Below are 26874 nucleotides of genomic sequence, written 5' to 3' on the forward strand. Positions count from 1 at the left end.
CAAAGCATTACTACTAATGGCAGCCCCGTGACCTGTACGCTCTGGGGGAGGAGTTCGGTTGTAATTCGCAGACCTTGGCTCTACAGCATTCGGAAGACCCTTAGCCGCGGCCCCGAGACCTCCTGAAACAGCTGGAAAACGTGTGGATTGCCCTGGTCCACTCACAGGTTGAACGGGCGTTTGGAAAAGGTTATGTAAATTAAACTGCGATTGATGTTCATTTCTGGAATGCCTAGAAGAGCCCTTCTTAGAGCTACGCCGAGAGCCCACCTCTGATCGATATTCAGCTAAAACTACCTCTTTACGTTGTTCAGCCCTCAACTGAGCGTCTTTGAGTGCGAACTCAGCAGCTCTCGCTTCGGCTCTCGCGGCGGCCTCAGCTGCTCTCGCTTCGGCCTCAGCTGCTCTCGCTTCGGCCTCAGCTCGAATGGCCTCAGCAGCTCTCGCTTCGGCCACAGCTCTCGCGGCAGCCTCAGCTCGAATGGCCTCAGCTCTCGCGGCAGCCTCAGCAGCTCTCGCTTCGGCCTCAGCTTGTATCTGGAGCTCCTCTCGTCTTAGCTGCAGGTTAATTTGTGCCACTATCCGAGACGAAGTCCTAGACATCCTAGTGCTTACATTTGAGGCGCTATCCTCAGGATGTATGTCAGCATCCAACATATCTGAGAACTCACTTTCTTTTTGTTCAAAGTTATTTTTTAACGAGTTAAATTCGGGATCTACCCTATCACGAAGTTCTGCCAAGATTGCAGAGTTAAAGATTTTAGTCAAAAGAGCATGGAAATGCCGTAATTCCTCTTCTAAAGTAGATAACTTAGATCTAAAAATTAACAGTTCCTGCTTATCACTCAAAGAACCTAGGGCTACAAAAAGTTCCCCAATTTGAGTCAAAATATCCCGTCTAAGATGCCGGGCCTCTCGAACTGACTTAGCCTCATCGTTACTGGGCCCCTTCCCAGAATGGCCTGCCCGACCGCAAAGAACATCATCAGGCTTAAACTCAGTCGAGTCTACGGCGGTCGAGTCCTTGTCGCCACCGAGTGTAGACATATTAAATGTTGGGGCTAAATTAACAATTAAAAAAAATTAAGTTACACAAACACACAAAATTATTAGGCTACAGTAGTTATAAAAAACTTAATTGCAAAGACCGTAAAAATACAAAAAAGAATTTAAATGCACGATACCGTAGCTGTACGGGTATGAAGTCCTAAAGTCCACAAAACTTGCTTGGATTCTTCCACTTGAATCTACAAGCACAGATGGATTGTCTTTTAATCTTCTTTCTTGCCAATGAATGTCAAAGTTATTTTTCTTCTGTACCAAACTGAGAAGAAATGTCTTTACTTTTCTTTGCTTCTGTAAGAGTGTAGACTACCAACCAACAAATCTTCTTTTATTATTTTTTGTACTTCTAAGTAGTTCTTCTGCACTAGCTGACAACAAACACGTCGTTTATTTTTATGCCTTCAAGTGCTTCTTGGCCTACCAGCTAACAAAAATCGTCTTTTATTTTTCTTGCTTTAATTTCTTCTTGACCTACCAACTGACAAGAACTCGTCTTTTATTTTTTATGCCTTCAAGTGCTTCTTGGCCCACCAGCTAACAAGAACTCGTCTTTTATTTTTTATGGTCACAGCGGTAAACCATAATCTCTTCGTGGGAAAATTTTAACATAAAGTTCCCGAATCCGTTCGTCTGTATATAATGACCGAAGAAACACACACTTGAACTTCTTTTCAAACAGTGTATTTCTGTAAAATTAGCCCGCGGCTATCGAAATGGGGTGCAACGCGATACACCTCTAAAAACTGTCACTACGATACAGATTACTTGGATAAAAGACGGAGAATTTGTCCAGCTAGCAAGCACCAAATAAACCAGTTAAATGTGCGACCGACTTCCAACAAACAACTTCGAGAATGAATCAGAAAAATTTGTGATAACTCAAAGGCACGTCAGCAGTTCGTGACGCAATATTTCATGTTTAAACCGGTTTCAACAGGTTTGACACAGGTCTTACGAACGATGGCGCAATTTTGGCTCATGTTTTAGGAATTTCCATGACGTAATATTCAGTAGTAGACTTGAACGGTTTTTATATGACGTTTGATTAGGCGAACAACCGTCTGGAACAAGTATAAATAATAACCACTTTGTTGTATTCAATCATCACAAAGCATCTCAAGAATATGACGTGCGTGCGTAAGAGTCAAATACTATGCACCATGACTATTGACTAGTCTACGTCAAAATTCGTTATAAAATAATAATAATGTTTTAAATAAAACTAAGAAATAAATGCTAAGATGTTCCGATGCACGTAGAGACATAGCCTAAAAGATAAATTTTATAATCTTTCAGGACGGTATTTCAAACTATTCAAGTCGCTGATTGGTGACAAAAGCCTCGACAAGTTACTCAAGCGGAACCGGCACGATGACATTCGAGGGGGTCATAGTAGCAGCCATAGTAGGCTATGTGACGATAAAAAAAGTTAAAAAGCACGAACTAACGATCAGTTTCTACTCCTCTCAGTAATGAAATATATTTTTAAAGTCGATTTTCATGTCCGATCTATCTAAGAAAGTTAAAGTCAGCACGGATGGAGGGATGGTGGACTATGCGGGCTTGAAGGTGCTGGTCAGATCTCGTATCTTGCTTTCTTTCGCCCTGGGAAGTGAATGAAGGCTCCTGCGTCGCATCATACAAGTTATCATGAATGAACACTGAACAGCCCACTTCATGTGCGCCATGGCAAAAACGAAGGATTTTTAATAAGAATCAAACAAGCTCGTTGCTCTGACAGAAAGCTCTAGGTTTCAAATATAACAAAATCAACCATAAAAAATTATTTTTGATCATCCAACCAGAAGGCTATGGCGGAGTTTGCTGGAAAACCTTCGTATAAGAACTGCTTTCCATTCAGCGGCACCTAATGGATGGAATAATTCCCCAGCAACAACAATTCAACAATCGGAATCTGCACTCTGTCAATACGGGAACCAGGCCTGCGACAGTGGTTTAAAGCCTCTACATTCTACAAGTATGCGAAACTGCCAGGATCAAGCTCTCAAGGAAGCTTTTCCAGTCCGAGGATAAAGACTCAATCAATCAGTGTGGCAATAATAAAGCCAAAAGATAGAAAAACATTTCATTATTGTCAACGTGGACTTACTCCATTAAACAATAATCTCGACGTGCTTTATCGGTGCTGTTTAACAAGCGTTTTAATACAAAACAAAAACCTTTCAAGCTTACTTCGTCATGCCGTTTAGTGGTTCCAAAAAGGAAGATTGCTCCACAACTTCGCCTTGAAGAGGTTTGAACTCGCTGTCGCCACCAAACGGTGAATAAAGTGTGCTAATATGACCACCAGAGGGTGTTGTGTGAGGTAAGTCGTCTCGAGTCGGCATGTCAGAAAACTGTTGAGAAAAGTTTAAATATTAAATTGAAATCCATATTAAATAAAGTTGACATCAGTGACGCAGGTATAGAAATAATGCAAGATATGACGAGCTTATAAATGTTACTATGCGAGAAGAGCGAGTATCTGATGAATGGAACTTGTCTGACATCATCGTCAAGTTATAAAAGTAAAGGTGGTGCTCTTGACAGAGGCAATTACAGGGGCCGAGTCATTAGCGAGTGCTCAAAATCTAGTATTCATGTGACTTTTCTGACCAGGTAAAAATGGAAAAGTTGAGATGCAGACTTGATATCCATCTTGAAGAATGTGATGAGACGAAAAGACTGCGTTGGTACGGACACGAGCAACGCATGGAAGAAGACGCGAGGCCGATGAAAATTCAGTTCTTCGACGTCCATGGGAGTAACCCTTGAGGACATCCTAAGAGACGTGGACGCGATAACGTCTGGGAAGATTTGTGTGAAGCAGATTTTGTCTCCTTCGATCCTCAGGACCGGGTGGTATGGAGAAATGCCATCAAACAGAATAGACATTCCCTGGCATCCAACCATCGTAGAAATAGAAACGGGAAACAGGAGTGGAGCGAGTAAAAGACATAGTGCATAAAACATGCAACATAATGAAAAAACAAAATCATGATAAAAGCACTGCCCATGTACCATACAAATACAGCGCTCGGAATGACATGATATCGAAGCGTCTGCAGACGAGGAACCACTGTATTTGTTGACTTGGATCTGCCACATTTTACAATACGATCGAAAGCTCAATACGAGACGCATACCTCAAGATCGGGTGGATTCTCGCTCTCCCGGTGGCAAGCATTGTGCAGTTCCCTCTTCAAGGAGCTGATGTGGCTCCTGTAGGAACCGATCTGATTTTCGAGGTTGTTGATACGCGTCATTGCGCTCGACTGGACACGCACGAATGATTGCACAGCTCGCTACAAGTTTATGAAGATTATTAAATTAATTGAAAAACAAATGAAGTTACCTGATTTAAATCATTCTTAATCATTTTTAATTTTAGGTATAAAGGTATAGGTATAATGGTATATACTAATAAAGGTATAAGCTTATAAGATATAACAAAGATATAGGTTATCAGGAATTCTGACATATTTCAAAGAGACAAATTTATTTATTACATCACCACCACCCGTTTAATCGATGTAAATTAGTTAGAATTCGTTTTGAATCATATTGTTCAATAAAAGTAAATTATAACCACTTCCTACCTTCGCTGCTTTCAATCCAGGACCAGCCTTGACCGACACCTCATCTCCTTGCAAACGAAGCTGCGAGAATGGTCAGTGTTGACAACGTTTGATCATTTCCATCATTTCAACATTATTTTTAAGTCTAAATACGCTAAAGTGATGAAATTAGATCAAGCCACAAGATCATTTCATATAATAAATGTACATTAGGGTGTTTCATTTTTTTTACGATTTTGGAAATCAAAAATGGTTGGAGTTTAATCAGATCGGCTAATCCAAAATATTTTTCGATCGAACGAGTTTTAGAGGGTGCGCAACTGCGCATACTTCCTGCAAATTTTCCCAAGCTTAGATGTTTCAAACTTTGGGGGGGCTGCGCACCTTCTAAAACTCGTTCGACCAAAAACATATTTTGGATTGGCCGTATGTGACCGAAAGCCCATCTGATTAAACCCCAACCATTTTTTATTTCAAAAATCGTTAAAAAATAACACATCCTCATGTACAGAGATGAAAGTTACTACAAGTTAATAAGATGCAGACTGGCCGCTCTCCAGCAGCCTTGCATTGTAGTCCGGGAAACTTACCACCCCATGTTGGACATTGTTGGTGATATTCAGGATAAACCCTCGACCTCAAAATAACTCATAAGACAGCGACGATCATATGCAGTGAGACATACTGAGTGATATTAGGGTGTCCCACTTTTAGGCGACTATTCAGGAAAATTAGGTTCGGGTCAAATTCTAAATGGATTTTCGTCACTGATTTCAAAAATGACGTTATTTTTTCATTATGACGTCATTTTGATGTGCCAGCTAGCGGATTTTTGCTATTTTGGCCTTATCACGATAATGGCAAGAGCTAGAGACTTGGAACTTGCGCCAAAATGACCGGAAGGGACGATTTCCTATTTGTTGTCAATACAATCTGAAACGCTAACTGCAACAGAAAAGAAGTTATTTTGAAAAAACATGTTTTTGCTCATTTTGGACAAAAATATGAGAAACACGGCAATTTTGCTACTGTGACGCTTTTATTTCGGTTGTTAAGTTGCTGTGCTGCGCCACATTGTTTAACAATTAAGTACAGTGGTAGTTAGTCTAGCATATTGTATTTACAATTGATTATATACCTCAGCATTGATTTTTACATGCATATTGCAATTACTAATACCAGCTAACTTTAAACCCTTGATCATTTCGTTCAAAGATCTATGAAACAAAACCACCATTCAACAACACAACACAGTTCAAGGGATTATTTATCACACCATACTGTGCAAAGCAGCACAAATGCGCAAGTCTGTTTTGGCCAAATCATCTTGGTCATCTCGAATCAAGCCGTTCACAACCCGTTTCAGTCTGCCAATAAAGCGCTCTGTTCCTCGATAGTTGTTGTTGATCATACGCAAAAACACTGATGGAGATGAAAAACATGCAATGCGTGGAGCCATCTTACTTTCTTTGGAGAAAAAAATCACTTAAGTTGTCACGCTTCAAAAGTCTGCTCGATATCAACGTTTCTTGGAAAACTTTTCTGTCTTGCCGCATAAGCAGCAAAAGGCGGAGCTTCAGCGTGGAGAACTTAAAGCAACGTTTTTAGGGCTCAACCATTGGGATGCATGCTTAACGAAATGTTTCAGAACAGCGTTGAATACTGGTTCATCCACAGATTTATGTGCAAGTAATAAATCTCTTGTAAGCAGTACCAATTGAGGGACCTTCAGCAGCGGAAGGTTTAAGATGGATGACTAAAAATGCTGGCAAATAAACACAAACAATAAAAGAAACCATACGTTGAAGTTTAGGGATATCCTGAAGCCCAACACAATACCCAAAAATCAGCAATCTTAAGTAACCACTCGCTGTTGTTATTCAACGCGCATGGGACACCCTTTCTTGACGATAAAAAGTAGGGGTTTCAAATTTTCTAGAACATTCATCACTAAATGAACTGCCATAGCAAGAAGACACATATGGTCCGACAAGATGAATCATAGTTTCTTTCTTGTGCTCAGAAAACCATAAGATCTTGGCTTTTAAATGATTTGCGGCTATAGCTGTGATGAAACTTTACAATATTGTCGGATTTTCAGATGTTGGGGCTTAAGTTTTGATATTTTCTTAATTATTTTCATCAAACCACCATCTTCGTATGCATTAGGGCCTTTCACTTTGCCTTCCAAAAAGCTTTTTGCGTGTGTAAAATAAATCTCATTTACATGGAAGAGACATTCAAGAGTGTGTACCACTACTACTACCACTGTACTTAATTGCTAAACAAGGTGGAGCAACTTAACAATCGAAATAACAGCATCACTGTAGCAAAATTGCCGTGTTTCTCATTTTTTTGTCCAAAAATGAGCAAAAACATGTTTTTTCAAAATAACTTCTTTTCTGTTGCAGTTAGCAGTTAGCGTTTCATATTGTATTGACAACAAATAGGAAATCGTCCCTTCCGGTCATTTTGGCGCAAGTTCCAAGTCTCTAGCTCTTACCATATTCGTGATAAGGCCAAAATAGCAAAAATCCGCTAGCTGGCACATCAAGATGACGTCATAATGAAAAAAATAACGTCATTTTTTAAATCAGTGACGAAAATCCATTCAGAATTTGACCCGAACCTAATTTTCCTGAAAAGTCGCCTAAAAGTGGGACACCCTAGAGTGATATATATATTGAGTATGTCACCTTCTCAGTCACATCTTCGTCGGTGGAATGCTGCAAGGTTTGCTCGACGTTGGCGAAATAATTAGCGATGGAAGTCTTCTCACTGCAACAATCATTAACCTTAGCAACTCCAAACCTAGTTGACAAGAAACGTTCCGAACACCATGAGGAGGTCCATGGCCACCTAAAGATACGGCCTGATTTGTCACATTTTGCAAAAATTTCCAGGTTTTTCTAACTTTGGGCGAACGTTTAAATAAATTTTCTAAAAATTAGATTTTTACGCTTTCTTTATTCTTTTCCCCAGATGACACAATAGGTTTTAACATCCTCAAATGTTAAAAAACAAAGAAAATTTGATTTTGTAGATTTTAGTCAGGCTGTTAATTTTCAATAACAGTCTGATTTTGCGTTTTTCAACTTACTTTTTCCCATTTGCTATTGCTTCTCCAAGGCAACAAAAAAGTTTTATGTCATTAGAAAGCCGCAAAAAGTAAAAACATCTCAAAAAATGTCAGTCAAGCACTAGCAGTAGCTGTAATCAAAATCTGCAAAATGTGACAAATCAGGCCGCATCTCCAGGTGGCCATGGGAGGTCATTGTCTCTGTCAATCGGATTCGACACAGAATCAACGTTCCTCGTGTTCGCGTCCCTTGGGTGTTTAGCACAAGCAAGTGGACAACTTCATGTAAGTAAAGTGGTAAAATACAAGTTTGCAATTTCAATTCGATTTACATTATTTTGACGTTAGACGTATTTTAAGCAATGTTGAATTGAAAAGCTTTGTTATGTTGAAATGCTTGCTTGCTATGAACCTACGGTGAGATCTGACTTTCGCAAATAACGTGAACTTCTAAACTGCTAAGGTGGCGGATCTTTCACAACTGACAATAAAAACAGTACTTGGCATAACCAATCATCTGCTACTCACCCTGCAGCTTTCTTGAGTGCACCTTTAGCTTCACTGACATGACTTTGCAATTTCATCTTTTCCGCTTGCAATTTTTCAACTTGCTTTTCCATCTGCCGCTTGTTCTGTTCACATCGCTTCAAGTCGATTTTAACTTGCGACAAACTCTGCGATTGAAGATTTAAATACGGATGAACAACTGAACAAGTTTACAGCATTAAAACTGTTGTCCACACCCTCGCTCGGATCATCACCAACATTGTGGAATTAACGTAAAACAGTTTCTTGATTCCGGCATTTCGGTTCATATGTTCATCGCAATGCGACGGTAACAAAGCGACTAGGTTTCGAAAAGTCGTCACTTCTCTGTCAGTTCTACTGTAGGAAGCCTATGCCCCAGGACGCTTTCTGGAAAAATGGCTTTGTTTGGACCTGAATAAACTTAAACAACATTGATTAATGTAAAACTAACCACCAAGAAATAAAATGTCCAATGGTATCACGGTACTCACCGTCACAGCCTGAGTCAAAGTCAGATCTTTGTCAGTGACGTTGCTACACTGCTCTTCGTATTTGCTTCCCAGTTCCTGTGTGGGAACATCGAGGCAGAGTTACTTAAATCCTACATACTACAATACACTGCACCGACAGAATTTGGCATCTCATCATATCAAATCAACGTCGTGTTAAACGGAGATATAGTAAACAGTGTTGCTGATGTTATGTAAACTGACAGCTTCGCGCAGTGAGATCGGATTATGAACCAGATCATGGACTTCTCGCTCAAATTCAAGACACAAAAGAAGTTACCACTACACCAAGCAAGGAGTCCACCGTGTATTATGTCAATTGACAATAATTAGCAGTACAGTAGCAACAAACTAGTACGTTCTCAAGACTAAAAGAAAAATAAACTGAGTACACATTACTTCATATCATTTTATTACTGCATTTTTAATTAATCATTGTAATTGCAATTAGAAAGCTTAACAAGACGAACCAGGAGTTTGGTGTTTTGTTCACGAAGCAGTTGTTGGGTTTTCTTCTCCCGTTCCAAAGTAGCAGCAAGTTCTGCACAGACCCCCTCAAATCTACTCTTCGACACCAACTGACGCTCTTTCTCTCGGAGCTTTCTTATTTCTTTATCGTTTCCTTCCAACTCCGCTGTAAAAGAAAATCTATTTGGAAGAAAGCATCTTGGCTTGAGATCTCAAAACCGGCTTTTCAAAAGCAAATGTAAGTCATTCAAGGACAAATGAAGATGGTAAACTGAGAATGTGAAGCTGACTCAGTTTCGTTTCATTTTTTTTTACAAAAATACAATGATTAAACATTTATTCCACGACATATCGTGCGCCTTCGGGAAATAAAAGTTACCGTCTACACGGCAAGTCCTCCTTGGGTCAAGCTTTAAAATCAGTACCAAGCTAGTCAATAGAGTGGCTGATGAAGATGATAAAAACAATTTGCCAATACGCAAAAGCTCCTTGACTGGGATACCTTTACAAGTATCCAGCTGTTCAACAGTCGATTTGAATGCTGCTTCGTGCTTTCGTAGGTTTCGCTTCTCTACTTCTGCCGCATGGAGGCGCTCTGTAAAGCTTAGCAGATGACCTTGGAGAGCCGAGAAGGAAAACTAAAAAACAAAACAGAGAAACATATAAATATCGACACAAGCATCACCCCTCTCAATACTATGAATAGGAAAACATATTTCCCTGCGTCAAACGTGTGAATCTTTTCAATGTTAATCATGGATTGTTGGTTCTCCGCTTACGAGCCTTTCTCATTCTTCGTGCTAGTTTTTAGCACGACGGCACCAAAAGTACAAAGCATCCACAATCCACATTAGGGTGCATCATTTCTCTCATTTTAGAATTTTAACTAGTGACATTAAGACATGGTGATCATTCCAGGTCAGAGTCAACCAAAAAAGTATATTAGGCTTGTCGGATCCTCCCCCCTACAGGAATGTAAATATATAGCAAAAAATATATAGAAAAAAAAATTAACAACACATACATAGATAAAACAAGAAAAACTAAAATTATCCACTGTTGTTTGTAACTGTTAAAAGTGAGAAATAAATTTGCCTACCACAGACTATCAACCATCGAAATATATACTGTAGAAAAACTTGAAGATTCTTCTATCAGTGAAAAGAAGCAAATGTAACATGCCCATTGCCCAAGTTACGAAAAAGACCATGTAAGTAAATGATAATGCATTTTGCAGTTATTTTTGTTTATTATTTTGGTATAGCAAAGTTTCAATTTCGTTATTTGTCCATGCTTTCTATAGACTTTCTTACACCTTTTGTCTATAAAGTGTGTAGAAATTTTTCAAAACATTAATTTCTTTGCATATTAGAACTAAATCTAGTAGCTGCAATAAATTTAGTATCAAACACTATGTGGTTGCCTTGTTTAGTTTTCGTGATAACAATTTAACTAAACCACATTTAGGGGGTGAGGAAGTGGTGGTAGAGGGGGTCCGGTGACTCTCATAGTTTTGGTTGAATCTGACCTGGAATGGTCACCATTTCTCAATGGAACAAGTTGAAATTCCAAAACGAGGGAAATGATGCACCCTAATCAACATGAGTTGGTTGTCGAGCACATTTATCGTACCATCAAATCCGACGCACACCGGTGATACGTTGTGATTAGACAAACGCAACACCAACTCACTTCAACAGAGAATAGATTGACAGCTGGTCTCAGATCTTTGCTGTGGATCACCCTATCAAGCCCATCGGCAAGTACTCGGCACAACGATGTACGCTCCCTAGAAGACAACATAACAACTGTGTATCCTTGCTCTTTGCAAGCGATAATTATAAGACGCATGTTACAGCTCTGCAATGACAGATGAAGTATAGTTGGGAAACAAAACGCTCAGGAAATCGAAATTAAGTAAACCAGGTTACTTCTCCGCCGCATGATATGCACGGGCATGTAATATGACTTTCTGGACCGGTAATGTAATTGCCTCGAACACCAACAACCACGACTTACTGCAGGTAACTTTGTAAAGGCGACATTTTTTTATTGAATGAACATTTTTAAATATCTTTTTAATAAAAAAGTAAAAAGATGCAATTAAAAGTTAAGAAGCACCACCTGAGTATGTTCCTTGCATCCACAGTGAAAGCGGAGAACCTGGAATGCGTACATTCCATTAAGTTCAGGAAGGCGTTTTTGGCTGTTTTAACAACCGCTCTTGACATATAACCTGCCAGAAACGGAAATTCGTTACGAAACTTATAACCAGCATATCATCAAGATATGTAAAAGAAAATTGCCGGGTTTAAGTGAAAACATTGATAAGCCCGTAGTTTCTGGTACAAGACAAACTACCCACTGAAGCTCTATCAATTTTGAAATCTCCGTGGAGAAATTCACAATAATTACAATTGTCATAAAACGCAAAGCGTTTCAATATTATATTGATTGCGGGAATCTTTATACTCGAACTACAAAAGCAGCTTTGAAACCTTAATTAAAACAGTTTCGCAAACTTGCAATGGCTTCGAACCACTTATGCAGACATGCTTGCAAAGATTGATGTGAAGTTTTCAGTTGAAGTGGAGTCAAATTGCTTGGCGATTATTACAAATATTACAACGAACTGGACTTAATGCCGCTGAATGGAGAACTGCCCTAGTCCAGCACGTAGCTCACGTGCATACCGTTGATCCAGGGTGGCACATAATTCCCACTGTGGCACAAATTGTTTTGACACAATACTAAAGTAAAAATACATCATGAACCCAAGCTTCTGCTGCAACTTGAAGTTCTTCCATTAAACTCTCATAACATGGAATTACAGCAGAGAGCGAGAAGATGAACATTTTCTTTCTATGTCCAACACCAAGCCAATAGAGTCACTCATATAAGCACCAAAGTGTATGGCATTTCGCAGAAGGCACCACTACTATAAAGGAATAGCACACTAACCAGAGGAATCTCCCGCATTCTTTGCAACCGCATCCACGACACCACATGTTGCGTCCCTCACCCCATGGACCACGTGACTATCCGACAACCAATCAACTGCCGCGTCCGAACGTGACTTCACAGGAAGGTCACCTGGGTTCACAAAAATCTATTAACTTTTGTGTTTTTATCTGAATGTACGTTAATTCAATGTTTTCCTTTGCTTCTGGATTTTAAACGGGAAGACCATAGAGGACTTCCAGCTGCTTTTTTCGAACAAATTAGTCAAATAAGTCCTACACATGATAAAACGGTATTTGGCTGCTTGCTGTGCAGTCCGACAACGCGGCCTATTGCAGTGCCCCTTGCAGGAGACTCTAAGGCAGCAAATCAAATTATCTTTACATCCTCAAAGTTCCAACTTAGACAAAGTTGGACGTTTAAGACTTTGCAAAGGTCTTACTCATCAATAAGTAATTTTTACAGTGAGATGTAAAGGAAAACAAAAATATAACAATAATAATCAACGCACGTTGGTTTAAAACTGCATCCATACCTTTAGTTTTAGGTTTCGGTGATGTCTTTTCAGCTTTCCCAGCCACCACCACAATCCTGCTGCTGCTGATGGCTGACTCGTTGCATGTGAACATCGATACATTGCTGGTCGCGTTTATTGATCGCAGTCGATTGGCCGCCAAGACGCAAATCGCCCCAACGCGAAACCTGAAATGGAGAAGAGCGCTGTAAACAACAGTAATAAAGATATTGCGGGCAAGCTGTGAGAAGAATAGAGTGAGAATGTGCCCATTTTGCACTGGTATCAGGATAAATATATAGCCTGGAACCATAGTTAGAAGTTTCAACTCCTTTATGTTCATTGTTCAACCAAGAATAGAAACACTACAAGGAATCTCTCAATAACAACCTAAAAGCACACACTGACGTCAAAGCACCATGATGCAGAGCCAGGTCAACGTCACGGCTTTTAGCAAGTGAAAATCAAGGTGAAACCATAAGTTCACAAACACACACTACACAGTTCTGAATCAATGACGTCACTACCTTATAAGGGGATGTATAACTCGGAATGACTTGGGGGCGACAGTTGATTGATGGGTTCCGTCCGGCCTTGCGAGCTCATCAGTCAAAGTGTCCACCAACGCTCTAGTGACAATGAGATATAAAATGTACCAATGCAAAATACCGGGTGAAAACTACGAGCTGAATGTGTAAGTGCCATACGAAACGATCACCTGATCATTACTGGCTACTTGGCAAAAAAACACAAAAACCTGCTTTGACACTGTACAACGCCGTTGTGCTGCATGAGCATGTGCACTGTGCAGTGCATACATAATTACATATTTCGCAACGTAGTGTACTATTACTGATCGCTAAGTCAAGCATAACACAAAACGCAAAACACATGTAGCTCGAAATAGAGAAGTTGATTTGTTTCAATGAACAGGTTCAAAAACTAAAACTGCACGATCACAAAGCAGGCTGGACCAACCTCATCTTTTGTTTACAAACTTCTCCATCGTTGTTGATTCTGGTCAGCAGAGCGCGCTGCTGAGACAGTTCATCCCGAGCTCGCAATGTTGGATAGAGGGCGCCAAAAAGAATAGCACAAGCACTTGCTAGGGCCTGACGCTCCTAAATATGCCGAAGTCACTTAACCACAGAACATTTATGAGAAGTGATTACAAAAGCTAATACCACTATTTTAAAGTATCTCCGAGCTGTTTAATGCATTGCATATAGTCTTATTAGAGTGTGGCATTTGCTTCATGGAGTCCTATTTGCTGCCATACGTATACGGTGGTTCGTTGTCCTGATGTGTTCTCATAAATATTATCAAAAACCGTAGCACTTCTGGCTCAGATGTAACGCAAACATTTTACTGAAATTATATGACGACCCCATATGTTCGACAACTGCGGGGGTTTCACGCTTAACCTAATTGCCAAACTGGCAAACCACATTTCAAGCTGAATCTGCAGAAAAATCTGTTGCACAGCTGCTGTGATAAACATACAACTACAAGTAGCACTAATTCACAATCTTAAAACAAACACCTTAAAGCCAAAAGTTAACGCAAAGTTACCTGCTGTAGATTACTATTCTCTCCTCGCAACTGCGCGCATTCGGCATGCAAGCCATCTTGCAATCCATCCTTGCTTCTCACTCTCTCCCATGCCTCGTCGCATAACGACTGAGTTTTCTACAAAGCGCCAGATAAATTGTGCCATTGAAGAGAATAGCCACGTTGTGCTACTGTCTATGTGCTAATGTATCAGTATAAACAATGATACTACGACATTTTATGGATGGACAGCATATCAAACAATTTATTGCAAGAATAAGGACAGAAATCGAAACAGCATTTCGCTGGATTGTGAAAACAAAATTACATAAAATCAGCTTTTCATACGTTTTTTCTTGATGAAAACTTATTTTGACAAGTTTTAAAAAAAGTTATGGACCAAAAGACAAATTGTCAGGTCATGACGCATGGTTGTGATAGAAAACGTAAACACATCGATAAAACTGTGTTGACAAAACAATTCAATAAGATTGCATTATATTTATAACAAAACTATACTGTATTTATAAAGAAACACAGAGAAAGTCAAAAGATTCCATGAAAATGCAATAAAAAATATATTTAAAGCACCTTTCGATATCGACAAGCAATGTTAGAAACTTGTTTTACATTGATCGCGTAGAAAAATCATTCATTTTTATCCCCAATATGATTTAATAAAAAAGTATTCGTGAAGCTTGGCGCCAAACTTCTAATAATACTCATGGCTGGGGTTCCTTACATCGCTTCGGTTCCTTTGAAAACAAACGATCGGTACTGAAAGTAGCTATACCTGAGTTCTTGAGTGCATCTCTGCTAACAAGGCTTGATAATGTTGCTCCAATTCCTTTCTTTGTCGTGTGGCGTCCTCGTCTCTCTCACGACATCTAGCGGCAAGTCTATCCACAGAAGAGGAATGCGCTCGTTCCAGTTCACTGATCGAACGCTGGGTCTCTTCCACAGCGCGCTCCAGTTCTGTGATCTGGAAAATCAAAAATACTCAGCGGCTGATTACGCTGCCACTAATTGTGCCGTAACCAACCCGATGCAGCGTCAGTGATAATATTGACAGAAACAAACAAAACAACCCGATGCATTCCAACCTTGTCCTTTGCTCGCTGGTAATTGTTGATGAGAGTGTCCACAGATTCTCTTATCGTTACTGACAGATCTGACCAACCGAATCTGCGACAATAAAAGTTGGTTTTGTTTCCAGTTCTACAATCTGCACCAAAGAAGAGGATATTGATGTGAATGCTCTGCATCTGTGCGATTGCTCTGCATCCCACCGCGTGATATTGCAGTTACCTCAGTAACAATGACTTTGACGTGGCCATTCCAGAGGCAGTGATATCAACAACAACCGTAACATTATTATGCATGAGGGAGAATTACTGCATAAAAAGATCGGACGCATCAATCTAACAACAAGATCTTTGATACCTTGTCAAAGTGTTCTTTTCTCCACTGGCACTGCACGCAACGTGATGTAATTCTCGCAAAAATCCAACGTGGATTTCGATTTCTGTTTTGTGGCGATCCTGAATGGAGTTTACCTGAAACAAACGAAACGTTTCCGATAAAAGTGAAGGTGAGTCCCATCCTTGATCCAAGCATCGGTGGATGAGAAGATAACATTCTCATTGTACTGAGCCATCGGCACTAACTGGCACTAAAAGTACAGTAATAGAAACATAAAAGAAATAGCAAACTAGAAGTTATGCCATTTTACGTCGATATTGAAGTTGCGGAAAGCTCCATCAATGGAAACATTTTTTGTATGCAATAAAAGAAATTAAATTTTTATAAGATTTACACTTTCTTCCAGCTGTTGGCATCTTTGAGTTTGTAGCTGGAGCTCACTGGTTGCCTCTTCCAGATCACGACTGGTCCTTCCAGTCTCCCGTTCGTATTCAGCCTGCCGGGATCGGATCTCCTCCAACTCAGCCTCGCATCCACACAGAGCTTGCTGGAGAATCAACATGAGGATAAAAAATCGGTAAGGGATATCACAAACAAAAGTTCAACAAAGCAAAACGATAAAAACCATCTCACGTTGTGCAATACGTTTGTGGTACAAAGTAGTTGACAAAGTTACAGCATACATTTGTATACGAATGAGATCCCCCTGATAACAGAATTCTATAAAAAAAAAAACATGTTGCGGTATAGTTCATTTACTACTGCATATTCAGTTGATTATTTCATGCCAAAGTCATCGTAATGGAACTGATGTGAATCAACAATAACTGTGAGAGACATCTTTAACTAAAGTACCTTCAAGAAATTGCTTAATTAATGACGCACGTTTGCTTGCTTCCTCGCCACCGTGGCTTATTTAACCTTTTTAAACACGATAATTATTCTTAATGCGGCCACACCAGTACAAGCACTAAAACCACACAAAACTAGCAAAAAATAACGTTGTTTTCGAATTTAATGTACCTGCGCTTGCTGCATGGATTTCTCCCGGGCCAGGGCTAAATCGCGAAAGTTTTCGCAATCCTTCTCAGTCTGTTTCTCACTGGTCTTGTGGTTCTCTATCACGCCCTAAGCAACAAGCATGGCACAATATATCCTCAAACCAGCTATGTTCAGTACAACACAAAAAGCACCATACATTGTGCCGATCACATAGATGTCGTACTCTGACGAGAAGTACAACGTCAAACTAGTGGCGTCCTGCTTTTCATTTCAGGAGGTCAAATACTCCACATGCGTAGTTGAGGAGAATAGGGGGGATCAAGTCTGATTATTTCCAGTATGAAACAGTCAGAACTGTGGAGTGCAGTAGTCATTTTTAGGTGTTTATTTGTTTTCAGCAGGCTTAAAACACACACTAGGTTTGCAGTTCGCTCAATAGCTGTTTTGATCATAACACAATAAACTGATGTGATATGATTATAAAAGGGCAAGGTACAATTCGAGCATGTGTTTGAAATTTTTTTTAAAATGTAAACACCCAAAATAACTGTCACCGTACGCCACTGGTGGAGTGGAAATGCTTCTTGCTCTCTTTCATTGCACTCTAAAACTTAAAATTGTTTGCTTTCTTCACTCAAAGTCACCACTTGAATCTTACTCTCGAAAGTTAAAGAAATCTGGTAGCCATGAAGCCGTAGTCAGACAGTTAAAAATCGAGGAGTCGTATACATTTTGCCGGGCTCCACAGCCCTAAAAATAGTGAGACAGGAATCGAACTATGCCATACCTGCAGATCTAACATCTTCTTTTGATAAGCAAACAAAGTTTTTCTTAAGCTTTCCAAAACAACTTTTTGTTGCTCTACACGAGGTTTTTTATTATTGCATCGTGGTATAAGATCTGCATGAAAAAAAAACGCAAAAAATCAATTAGAAAAACGAACATTTACATTTTACATAGAAACAGCATAAGCTATGAATGTCAATGACGTGCGTTGGTATTTAATAGAAGGAAAAGTATTAATGTTAGAAAGTAAAACAAACTTACCGGGATCTACGTCAGTGCAGAAGGAGTTCAGCAATAGTTCTAATTCTCTGATGCCACTGGTGTGACTTTCCTCCAGTACAAGCTGTATGAAATGTGTGCACTGTGCATATTACTTATTAGGGAGACAACTGACAGACAATGCTATATAAAACGCATGCATTAAAAAGAATAAAAAAGCGGCTTATATCGAAAGTAATTTTATTAAATCGCTTTTATCGTTTGCTTATTGAACTTGAGATTAGTTTTTGCGCCTGAGAATGGCGTCTACTTGGACAAGCGTTGCTGGCTGCAATGAACCAATACGCGCCGACTTCCGGGGGGCCGGGGGGCGGCGCCCCCCGTAAATTTATGGTTGAGGGGAAACAAAAATGGTTATTACAAGTGGTGTTTCAAAGATAAAACACTTCGCGAAAGAGATTTAGATAATTTAAACGGACTTAAAGAATGCCGAAAGCAAAAAAACAGCCCACGTTGCTCTTGCCCGCAAAACAGCAGCTGATCGCATGGCTTTCTCATACGGTATGGAAATTTCAAAGTAGATGGTAGAGTAACTTGCGCTGACGGAATAGTCACGTTACAACTATTCACTGCAATATTAATTAAGTAAACCAGCTAAATTAGACGCGCTATTTTCAACGAGGTCTACCCGCTGTGAGACAATTATGATTCAACAGAACGCATTGTTTTCTTCGCAATGTATGAGAATTAAATCGAAAACCGATAAAAGAAAAAGTGTTTAATGGTCTTGGTCGCAGATATTGCCTGCATTAACGACGTCTCTTACCGCTATTATCACCTAGCTAACCTGACATCATTGTTTTATGCGGCCGCTAAGGTTTGACACCGACTTCAACGATCATGGAATGTTACGTAATAAGAACGATTACAACCTACACGCAAAAATCAAAAAAAGGATCTCTTAAAACAGCTCTTTCTGCTGTTTTATCTCGTGAGCTTTGCATATATTGCTCAACAAATGCATAAAGTTTAGAATTGACAAGAAATCATTAAATTTGAAAATTAAGTTTGAATCAATGCAAATAAACGTATTCAAAACTTTTACTTAGGCCGACACGATTTCACACTCCGTAATCTACGTCGACAATGATTTTAAGTGCGTTCATTTGGAAAACTGCCGAGCTGGAGACAACAGCTTGTCCTGTGTTAGTTGAATTTGTCTTTTTGAGGGGAAAATCACTTGCGAACATCTCGACCTTTACTCGAGTATATAGCCTACTGTATTCAATAAAAGACTATAAAGACTTTGGATAAAAAACAGAAGAAAAAACACTTCCCCGTTGTTAACGCTTTGAAGGTAAGTTTAAGAAAATTTTCACTAAGGATGAAAGGAAAAGTATATCGGAGCTGTGTGCGGCCTGCAATGCTATATGGTAGCGAGACATGGGTATTGAGAGAGAGTGAACTGGCAATCCTGAGAAGAACGGAAAGGTCAATGGTGAGAGCAATGTGTGGGGTGAAAACGAGAAGGGAAAAAGGGACTGAAGAATTGTTGGATATGCTAGAGATGAGAGAGACCATAGACCAACTGGCAAGGGCAAATGGAGTAAGATGGTATGGACATGTGATAAGGAGGGAGGAAGGAAGTTTTCTTAGAAAGGCACTAGATCTAAAGGTGGATGGGAAGAGGAAACGCGGTCGTCCAAGAAGAACGTGGAAACAACAAGTGAAGGATGAGTTTAAAAAAGTCGGACTGAAGCGTGGCCTACGATATAGGCCACGACTGAAGGAGGAAGATGCAAGGGACAGGGTGAAATGGAGAAAAGGGATTAAGACAATTGCTGCGCGGAAACAATCGGCCACCCCCACTAGTGGGGAACAAACCGACGATGGATTATGATGATGATGATGAAGGTAAGTAATTAGCAAAACGAGCGAAACGAACTTAATAAAACTGATGGTGGGTTTTCACTCTGCTTGAGATCATGATTTTTGCATTTTATTTCGATAACTTCACTGTCTTGATCGTTGTTATTCACTCGCACGAAAAGGAAATGAATCGGCTTGTTTTCCAACTGTTCCAATTATGAGCTAACAATATCAAAATTTTTACGACTCGGTACTACGTACAGTACTGCATGCGTAAAACTAATCGTTTCAAGCAGCGATTGTAATAAATTCGGTTTGCGACCTAGGTGTCAATATAAACAAGACACTAAGCTTAATCAAAAACTATTTTAATTGAGTAAAATAGTGTTATGGTTATGACGTCATTAGCTTTCTCGCCCCCAAAGGTTTTTTGAAAAGTCGGCGCCTATGAATGAACCCATGTAGTGAGATTTCATTTCTTATACACCATGTGCATTTGCAGTCGCTTACTCGCTTGTAACTACTCAAGTTACCGAATTTTACTTGAAAGAAGACTTTAAAGTGCGTTCATCATTTGTGTGCTCCCATATTCGATGAAACAAACTTGCTAATGAGAAGCTCTTTAAAAAATGCAACGCAAAATCATAGGCGGGGCAGTTAACATCAACGTGTTATGTCGTGTTAAGTGCTCAACAGAATTGGCCACTGTCAATAAACAGTTAAACACATTTCCTACCAAATACATCTATGCTATTACAAACCATTTTCTTTCTCGCTTTGGAAAGTTCATCCTTCACTTGATCGAGCTGATCTTGATGTTCTTCCAGTTTGTGAGCCTTTTCCTCGATGACATGCGACTTCACGGCGATTTCTTCGTCCAACTTTTTACGCACATCAGCATACACTTGCATCGTTCTGCAAACAAGTGACAATTAGCAATAGTTGCAACAAAACTAATGCTAGAAAAGATAACTATCCCGATAAACACCCAAATTTTGCAGTATTTATTTGATTAGTTGTTGAAAATAACATTTTTAAAAGTTTTGTAAAAAAAGCTTTTTTTCTGTCACAGGTGTTGACATAAGTTTTTTTCTTGAACAGCTTTGAAGTTTTTTCAAATTGGAACAGAAGTTCTCATCTGGCAACACTAGTTTTATAGATCTATCAACGTTCATTAAAAAAAAAGAAAACACAGCACACCCGGGCAACGATCCACTACATCTCTGGTATTTGATAAACTGTTTGGTTGTGATTTATAAAATGTTACAATGTAAACCTAATTCAAACGGTGATACAAAGAAGTGAAATATGCTCCAGCGACAGCTATGCATGGTGCTGTGTGGTATTCCTCCCGACCGCCAACTCAGTTCACCATAGCAACGAACATTGCATGTCATTAACTATACTAGTGCTGGAGTGCATCATATGTGCTATAGTCACCAAAGGCACTGATATATCAACCAATTTCGATAAAGTTGTATATATATGTTTTTGAGTAATAGTATTTGACTGATAAACTAAATTTACTAAAAGAAGTCTAAATTTTAGAACGCATATTTGAATGGCTACCAATTCATTTTAGCAGAGCACCACACGAGAAATTAATGATATTCTAACTCAAACAAATAAGCTGATAATGAACTATGTAACGTGCCAATCCATCGCGCTGACATAAAACATTTTTGAACAGTTTTGTGAAATCAAAATAATGAAAAATCCGATGAACTTGCTTGTTTGGGATGTTACTATCACTACCGCATATTGTTACAGCTCAAAAGAATCGGTGAAAACATCGGCACCAGCCTAAAAATGTGAAACTGGTTCGGTGAAAATATTGAAATCGATACAACACTAATAGCCTGAGTAGTGAGTAGCATTGATTAGACTGCGATCAGGGGCAGTTCAGACAAGTGGACATTGCAAGTAGTCGGCGTAACCTGAAGTAGAGCACTCACTTTTCTAGCTTTGCGTTGGCATTCTTGGTCTGATGTCGTTCAAACTCCAGTTGCTTTTCTAAGGCTTCAACGTTGGAAATTATTCCTTTATTTTCAACTTGCAACTTTTCACATAATTCTCGCTCTTTTGAAAGTTGGCTTTGAAATTCTTGGTGCTTAAGCTGTTGAAAACACGTGCAGGCCGCAGGGGCAAAGATTTAACGTCAGGTTAACGTTCATACAAAGAAGATTTATTTTCTCATAACTGTGCACAAAAGTTTGAAAATTTACGATATATTCTACTTTGTTCTGATCTGTAAATATTAAAAAACAATATGTTTAACAAATAGAATCGAAATAGAAACCAACCTGAATAATTTCAGAATTAAACTTCGATTCAAGATGTGCGGCTCGTTCCGCCTCGACGCTCTCCTCCAATGAGTGAGCGCGGTGGGATAGTTCTTCCAATTCATGACGATATCTTTGTTCTCTGTTGGTTGGAATGAATCAGTAAATCTTTTTGGAAAAATAACAATGTTAAAAGTTTACACGACCTATTTCCTTGAAAAAATGTGTTGGCTAACGATTTATAAATGAAATCAACTACCTATCCACCGATGCTTGTAGATCAGCTACCACCCTCCGTAGTTCATCCTCTTGCCTCAGTAGACCTTGTTTGGCGTCATCTAGTTCATTGCATAACTCTTCATTTTCATGTTGCAACTCTTCAGCTCGTTTAGACGATTTATCATTTTCCGCTCTCAGGATAGCTTCTGCTGTCATATTGTCCGATTGCATTTGCCTCTGAAATGAAATGTTGCATTGGGAACATATGGCTTATGAGTTTCTTGGTTCCATATTTATGAAGGCATTTCGTAGGTCAAGCACAAACTTATCAATTGAGTGTGTGCTTATTTTTTTATTTTATCACTATTATTTTTTAAGATTTAATGAAAAATTAAAAACGATTTAAATGCTTGATTTATTGTCATATCAAGACTTAAGCCAGGTGGTTGAAGATTCAGTTTAAGTGGACGGAAAGGCAAAACCCAATCTTCGTGTCCACCTTCAGGCATGCATTTAAGTGTCTTGCCAGACCAGAGACACAGCCGCATGCTCTTGAGCGGTGTAGAACAGATGTCTTTTCCGTACCAAGACTTGATGATGCAACGACATGAAGTAGTTTTCACTTTCTAAAGGTTTGTGCGCGATAAGAGAATGTGTTAAAGACACTGACACACGTTTTTACTTTTCAGCATAATAGTGCAAACTATCACAAATTTTTATGAAATATTTCACTACCTACCATAAATGATGTCAATTAAACGCAAAACAAATGATAAAATTTGTATGAAGGAATCTGTAGGATCGGATCTCTGCATCAGAGTTAACTCATCAGTTAGCCTCACGATATGATCGAAATAAGAGTGTGTATGGAAACAGCATATTCAATTGAAATTTATACATTATAATGTTCTGTAGTTATAAACTGGGTCATTAAAGTACAGTATAATCCAGGTCAAAGCGCACCTTATCCTCTTCTAAAAACGCAATGCGCTTCTCGTTTTCAGCTGTCAGCTGCCTTGCAACAACCAGTTCATTTTCCAGCTCGCCAATTTTCAATTCAAGAGATGATTTGTCATCTACCAACAACATGTTGTTGGTTAATTAGTGGATTATAGAAACATAACAACTCAGTAAACTGGTAAGGGTAAAGTTGCAGGCTTACCTTTACAACAAGGCTTACCAAGGAGAAGTGAAGATAAAAATGTTAAGAAAGCATATGTGGTGGATATCGCAATGGATCAAGATCAATTGCAAATCTGCTTTCACAGCAGATCATGTGTCATAAAGATATGTTGTATCACATTAAACAGCATCAACAGTTCAACACACTACTTTCTGTAAAAAAAAAAAAAAACAACAACAACAACATGCAGGACGTAGGTAGAATGTGTTAATTAAGCATAGCAAAACAATATTTGATAAATCACAGAACACAACAATCACAAAACCTGATAATTGAATGTTTTCTTTTGCTAAGGTAACTTCTTTGTGTGTAGTGCTTCGGGTAATATCACTGAGTTTTTTCTTTGCCACAGTCAGTTCGTATTCAATATTCTGATGGTCTGCTTTACCATGTTCCATTTGAGACTGCAGCCGCGCAATCATTGCCTGAAGCTCAGCGTTTTCCTAAAACAAAATAAAACCGGTTTGTATTCACTATTTGTAAATTCAAAAATGTGCTGCCTTGGGTTATTGCATCTGGTACAAAAAGGACATTGAGTAAAAACATTCATTTAGAAAACTACATGTTTCAAATGCATTGCATAGGCTTAACCTTTCAAACAATTTGAAGGATTTTTAACATGCAATAAATTCACAAACATAACATAAAAACGTCTGATGGTACAAAACTAACTTTGAGTTGCTTTGGCATAAAAGCAAGAACAACTTATGAAATCCAAAAAAGTGCAAACTAATGAGTCGTAACACAATTCAGAAAAAAAAACCTTGTTAAACTTTCTTGAAATAACTACTTTATCTTCTTCAAGTTTATTGATCCGCTGCTGCAAATGCATTGAATTTTTGGCAAAGTCCTCATTTTCTGTTCGTATTGCTTTAACCTGAAATTGGATTTACCAGCAGTGTAAAGGAGAAAGTATATGCCGGTATAAACATTAAATCTAGTTTGAAACATTTAAACTGAATCTAGGAAAAGAAATAGGTTGCTAACTTTGGTCAAAAAAAGCAGCATAAAAGCAAGGTTTTATTTATATCAGCAAATCAAATTATTCAAGTGAAAGCACAAATTGCACCACATCAAAGTTTTTAAACTTCCAGCTGTTAAATGTTAACAAATTACATTTTGGTGGCCGTCAGCTCTCCATTGAAAAATAATTTCTTGCATAAAAAGTGGTATGTAAATAATAGTTATATTAAAATGCAAGTATCGTACAACAAATGACAATTGCATTTGGCTTATTTGCTAATAACAATTTAACATGCTACAAATCATTAAATTTGAGAAACAAATTACGACATACTTTTGCTGATGCAACGTTATTATTCGATAGTTTTGTCTAACAGTGACAAAAAAAATTATATACAGTTATGCCTATGCCCTACAGTGTTGTTTCCAATATTAAGGAAAGAGAAAAATTCAAAGACCGTGTGAGGTCACCAAATCAACTTCCACCTTATAAAGTTAGACAGGATACTGAACAATAGGGTGATTCATAAATTGATTTTTTTTTTATTCAATGGGGCACCCTCTTGTATCGTGTCAATACCTGAAAAAATAATCCTGTCAAATTTTTAGAGCAATCGAAAGCATTTTTAAGGTTGCTACCGACTTTGAAAGCTGCACATAATACACACATGGGTCATTCCCTGTCAACTCAACAGGGTGTGCAAGCTCGATCGTCTTAGATTTTCTTGAAATTTACACTAAAGTTTCATATTGATGTATAATGAACACAAAAAAAAATTTCAGCTCATTATTTCAAGACGTTTAGAAAATACAGCCCTTCAAAGTCACCAAGGTCCCTCAAAATGTGTTCGCATGTACATTTTCCTCCATGTTTGGGTCTTCATAACTTTTAATCTAAAGCATTTGCAAAGCTAAAATTTGGTATTCTGATTAAGAAGCAGCCCTAGTTTTCAAATTTACCACCAAAATTTCTAATTTCAAATTAGTTTTAGATATAGAACCTTTCAAAAATTGAAATTTTTTATATTTGAAAAAAAATTATCAATTTTTGATGTACGTTATCTCCCAAACCAATAGTCACAGAACTACTATTTTGCATATCATTAATCTATACTAGTTGATAATTAACCACCATGAGACTGACACAAAACAAATGTGAAATTATTGAAGTTTGGAGGGTGTAAAGATGGTTCGGGCTTCATCTTTGCACTCTCCAAACTTCAATAATTTCACATTTGTTTGGTGTAAGTCTCATGGGGGTTAATTATCAACTGGTATAGATTAATGATATGCAAAATGGTAGTTCTGTGATTATTGGTTTGGGAGATAGCGGACATCAAAAATTGATAAAAAATTTTCAAATGTAAAAAATTTCAATTTTTGAAAGGTTCTATATCTAAAACTAATTGGAAATTAGCTATTTTGGTGGTAGATATGAAAACTAGGGCTGCTTCTTAATCAGAATACCAAATTTCAGCTTTGCAAATGCTTTAGATTAAAAGTTATGAAGACCCAAACATGGAGGAAAATTTACATGCAAACGCATTTTGAGGGACCTTGGTGACTTTGAAGGGCTGTAATTTCTAAACGTCTTGAGATAAGGAGCTGAAATTTTTTTTGTGTTCATTATACATCAATATGAAACTTTAGTGTAAATTTCAAGAAAATCTAAGAGGGCCGAGCTTGCACACCCTGTTGAGTTGACAGGGAATGACCCATTTGTGTATTATGTGCAGCTTTCAAAATCGGTAGCAGCCTTAAAAATGCTTTCAATTGCCCTAAAAATTGACAGAATTATTTTTTCAGGTATTGACACGATACAAGAGGGTGCCCCATTGAATTAAAAAAAAAATCAATTTATGAATCACCCTACTGAACAAACTTGGAAAAATATCATTGTCTCACTTTACTTCTACTGAGAGTTGTTAGTGAGAATATTTACTATTGGACTGGAGAAACATTTTTCTTAACTTCAATAATAGCAGTTCTACATGCTTGTTGTAAGAATGTAGCTGTAGGGATACAACCGAGTCATACTAAACATAGCAATGTAAAATTATTATCCTCATGTGCAATGTGCAGTTGCCTTTAGATTGTTCCATCTACAAGATAAATTGCAGAATAAGGAATTTTAAAGTGATATTCAACTGCATTCATGTGCAGTTAAAAATCAGGATAACTTAATAGGTAGCCTAGTTAATACTGCCACTTCTGACTTACGAAAAAGCAATTCTTAACCCTATCTTGATACGAGCTGTTTTCGTACGCGGAAAGCACGACACGGGCTATCTTAGCCCCGTGCTAATTAATCGCTAATAATGGGAGCTATGAAAATCACAGAACCAAAATATTTTACAAAGTAGAAAGTCGGTTTTTATTCTAATTTCTTGAAAATAGCTTCAAAATTGAAATTTTTGAAATATAACTAAACTAAACAAAAAATTACTTTTGCTCATTACCATAAGGCATTTTTGGACGTTTCTATACTTCAAAGTAATTGCACTACCATTTATATTGCACTAACATCAACATTTATATAACTACCATTGCACGAAAATGTCTAGTCACCTGAGACGAAATGCTTATTGTGAAGGGCAGGAAGGTAGAAAAATCACCAGTTCAGGTTTACAAATTCGCAAATAATAAAAACTAAAAGTCAAGAAATTTCACATTTCT

The 26874-nt window shown here is 38.4% G+C and overlaps 1 protein-coding gene across 1 annotated transcript in view; it reads right to left on the minus strand.

The window, feature by feature from the left end:
- Positions 1–1835: 1835 nt before the first annotated feature.
- LOC145770633 (coiled-coil domain-containing protein 171-like) overlaps positions 1836–26874 on the minus strand; it is a 28769-nt gene continuing 3730 nt past the window's right edge. The window contains exons 2-31 of the mRNA XM_082582328.1: positions 23999–24112; positions 23501–23678; positions 23016–23128; positions 22093–22289; positions 21855–21975; positions 21507–21667; positions 20313–20466; positions 17725–17806; positions 17465–17577; positions 16699–16803; positions 16070–16222; positions 15697–15809; positions 15357–15438; positions 15047–15235; positions 14275–14391; positions 13681–13823; positions 13230–13331; positions 12724–12890; positions 12189–12320; positions 11352–11463; positions 10920–11016; positions 9730–9865; positions 9230–9393; positions 8742–8816; positions 8251–8396; positions 7340–7421; positions 4665–4724; positions 4212–4370; positions 3259–3422; positions 1836–2691 (exon numbers count right to left, since the gene is read on the minus strand). Coding sequence (XP_082438454.1) covers positions 2619–2691; positions 3259–3422; positions 4212–4370; positions 4665–4724; positions 7340–7421; positions 8251–8396; positions 8742–8816; positions 9230–9393; positions 9730–9865; positions 10920–11016; positions 11352–11463; positions 12189–12320; positions 12724–12890; positions 13230–13331; positions 13681–13823; positions 14275–14391; positions 15047–15235; positions 15357–15438; positions 15697–15809; positions 16070–16222; positions 16699–16803; positions 17465–17577; positions 17725–17806; positions 20313–20466; positions 21507–21667; positions 21855–21975; positions 22093–22289; positions 23016–23128; positions 23501–23678; positions 23999–24112 — 3804 coding nt within the window. The 3' untranslated portion in view covers positions 1836–2618. The remainder of the gene's footprint in view (positions 2692–3258; positions 3423–4211; positions 4371–4664; positions 4725–7339; positions 7422–8250; positions 8397–8741; positions 8817–9229; positions 9394–9729; positions 9866–10919; positions 11017–11351; positions 11464–12188; positions 12321–12723; positions 12891–13229; positions 13332–13680; positions 13824–14274; positions 14392–15046; positions 15236–15356; positions 15439–15696; positions 15810–16069; positions 16223–16698; positions 16804–17464; positions 17578–17724; positions 17807–20312; positions 20467–21506; positions 21668–21854; positions 21976–22092; positions 22290–23015; positions 23129–23500; positions 23679–23998; positions 24113–26874) is intronic.

Source organism: Aplidium turbinatum, chromosome 1 (assembly GCF_918807975.1).
Source record: "Aplidium turbinatum chromosome 1, kaAplTurb1.1, whole genome shotgun sequence".
NCBI classification, from domain to species: domain Eukaryota; kingdom Metazoa; phylum Chordata; class Ascidiacea; order Aplousobranchia; family Polyclinidae; genus Aplidium; species Aplidium turbinatum.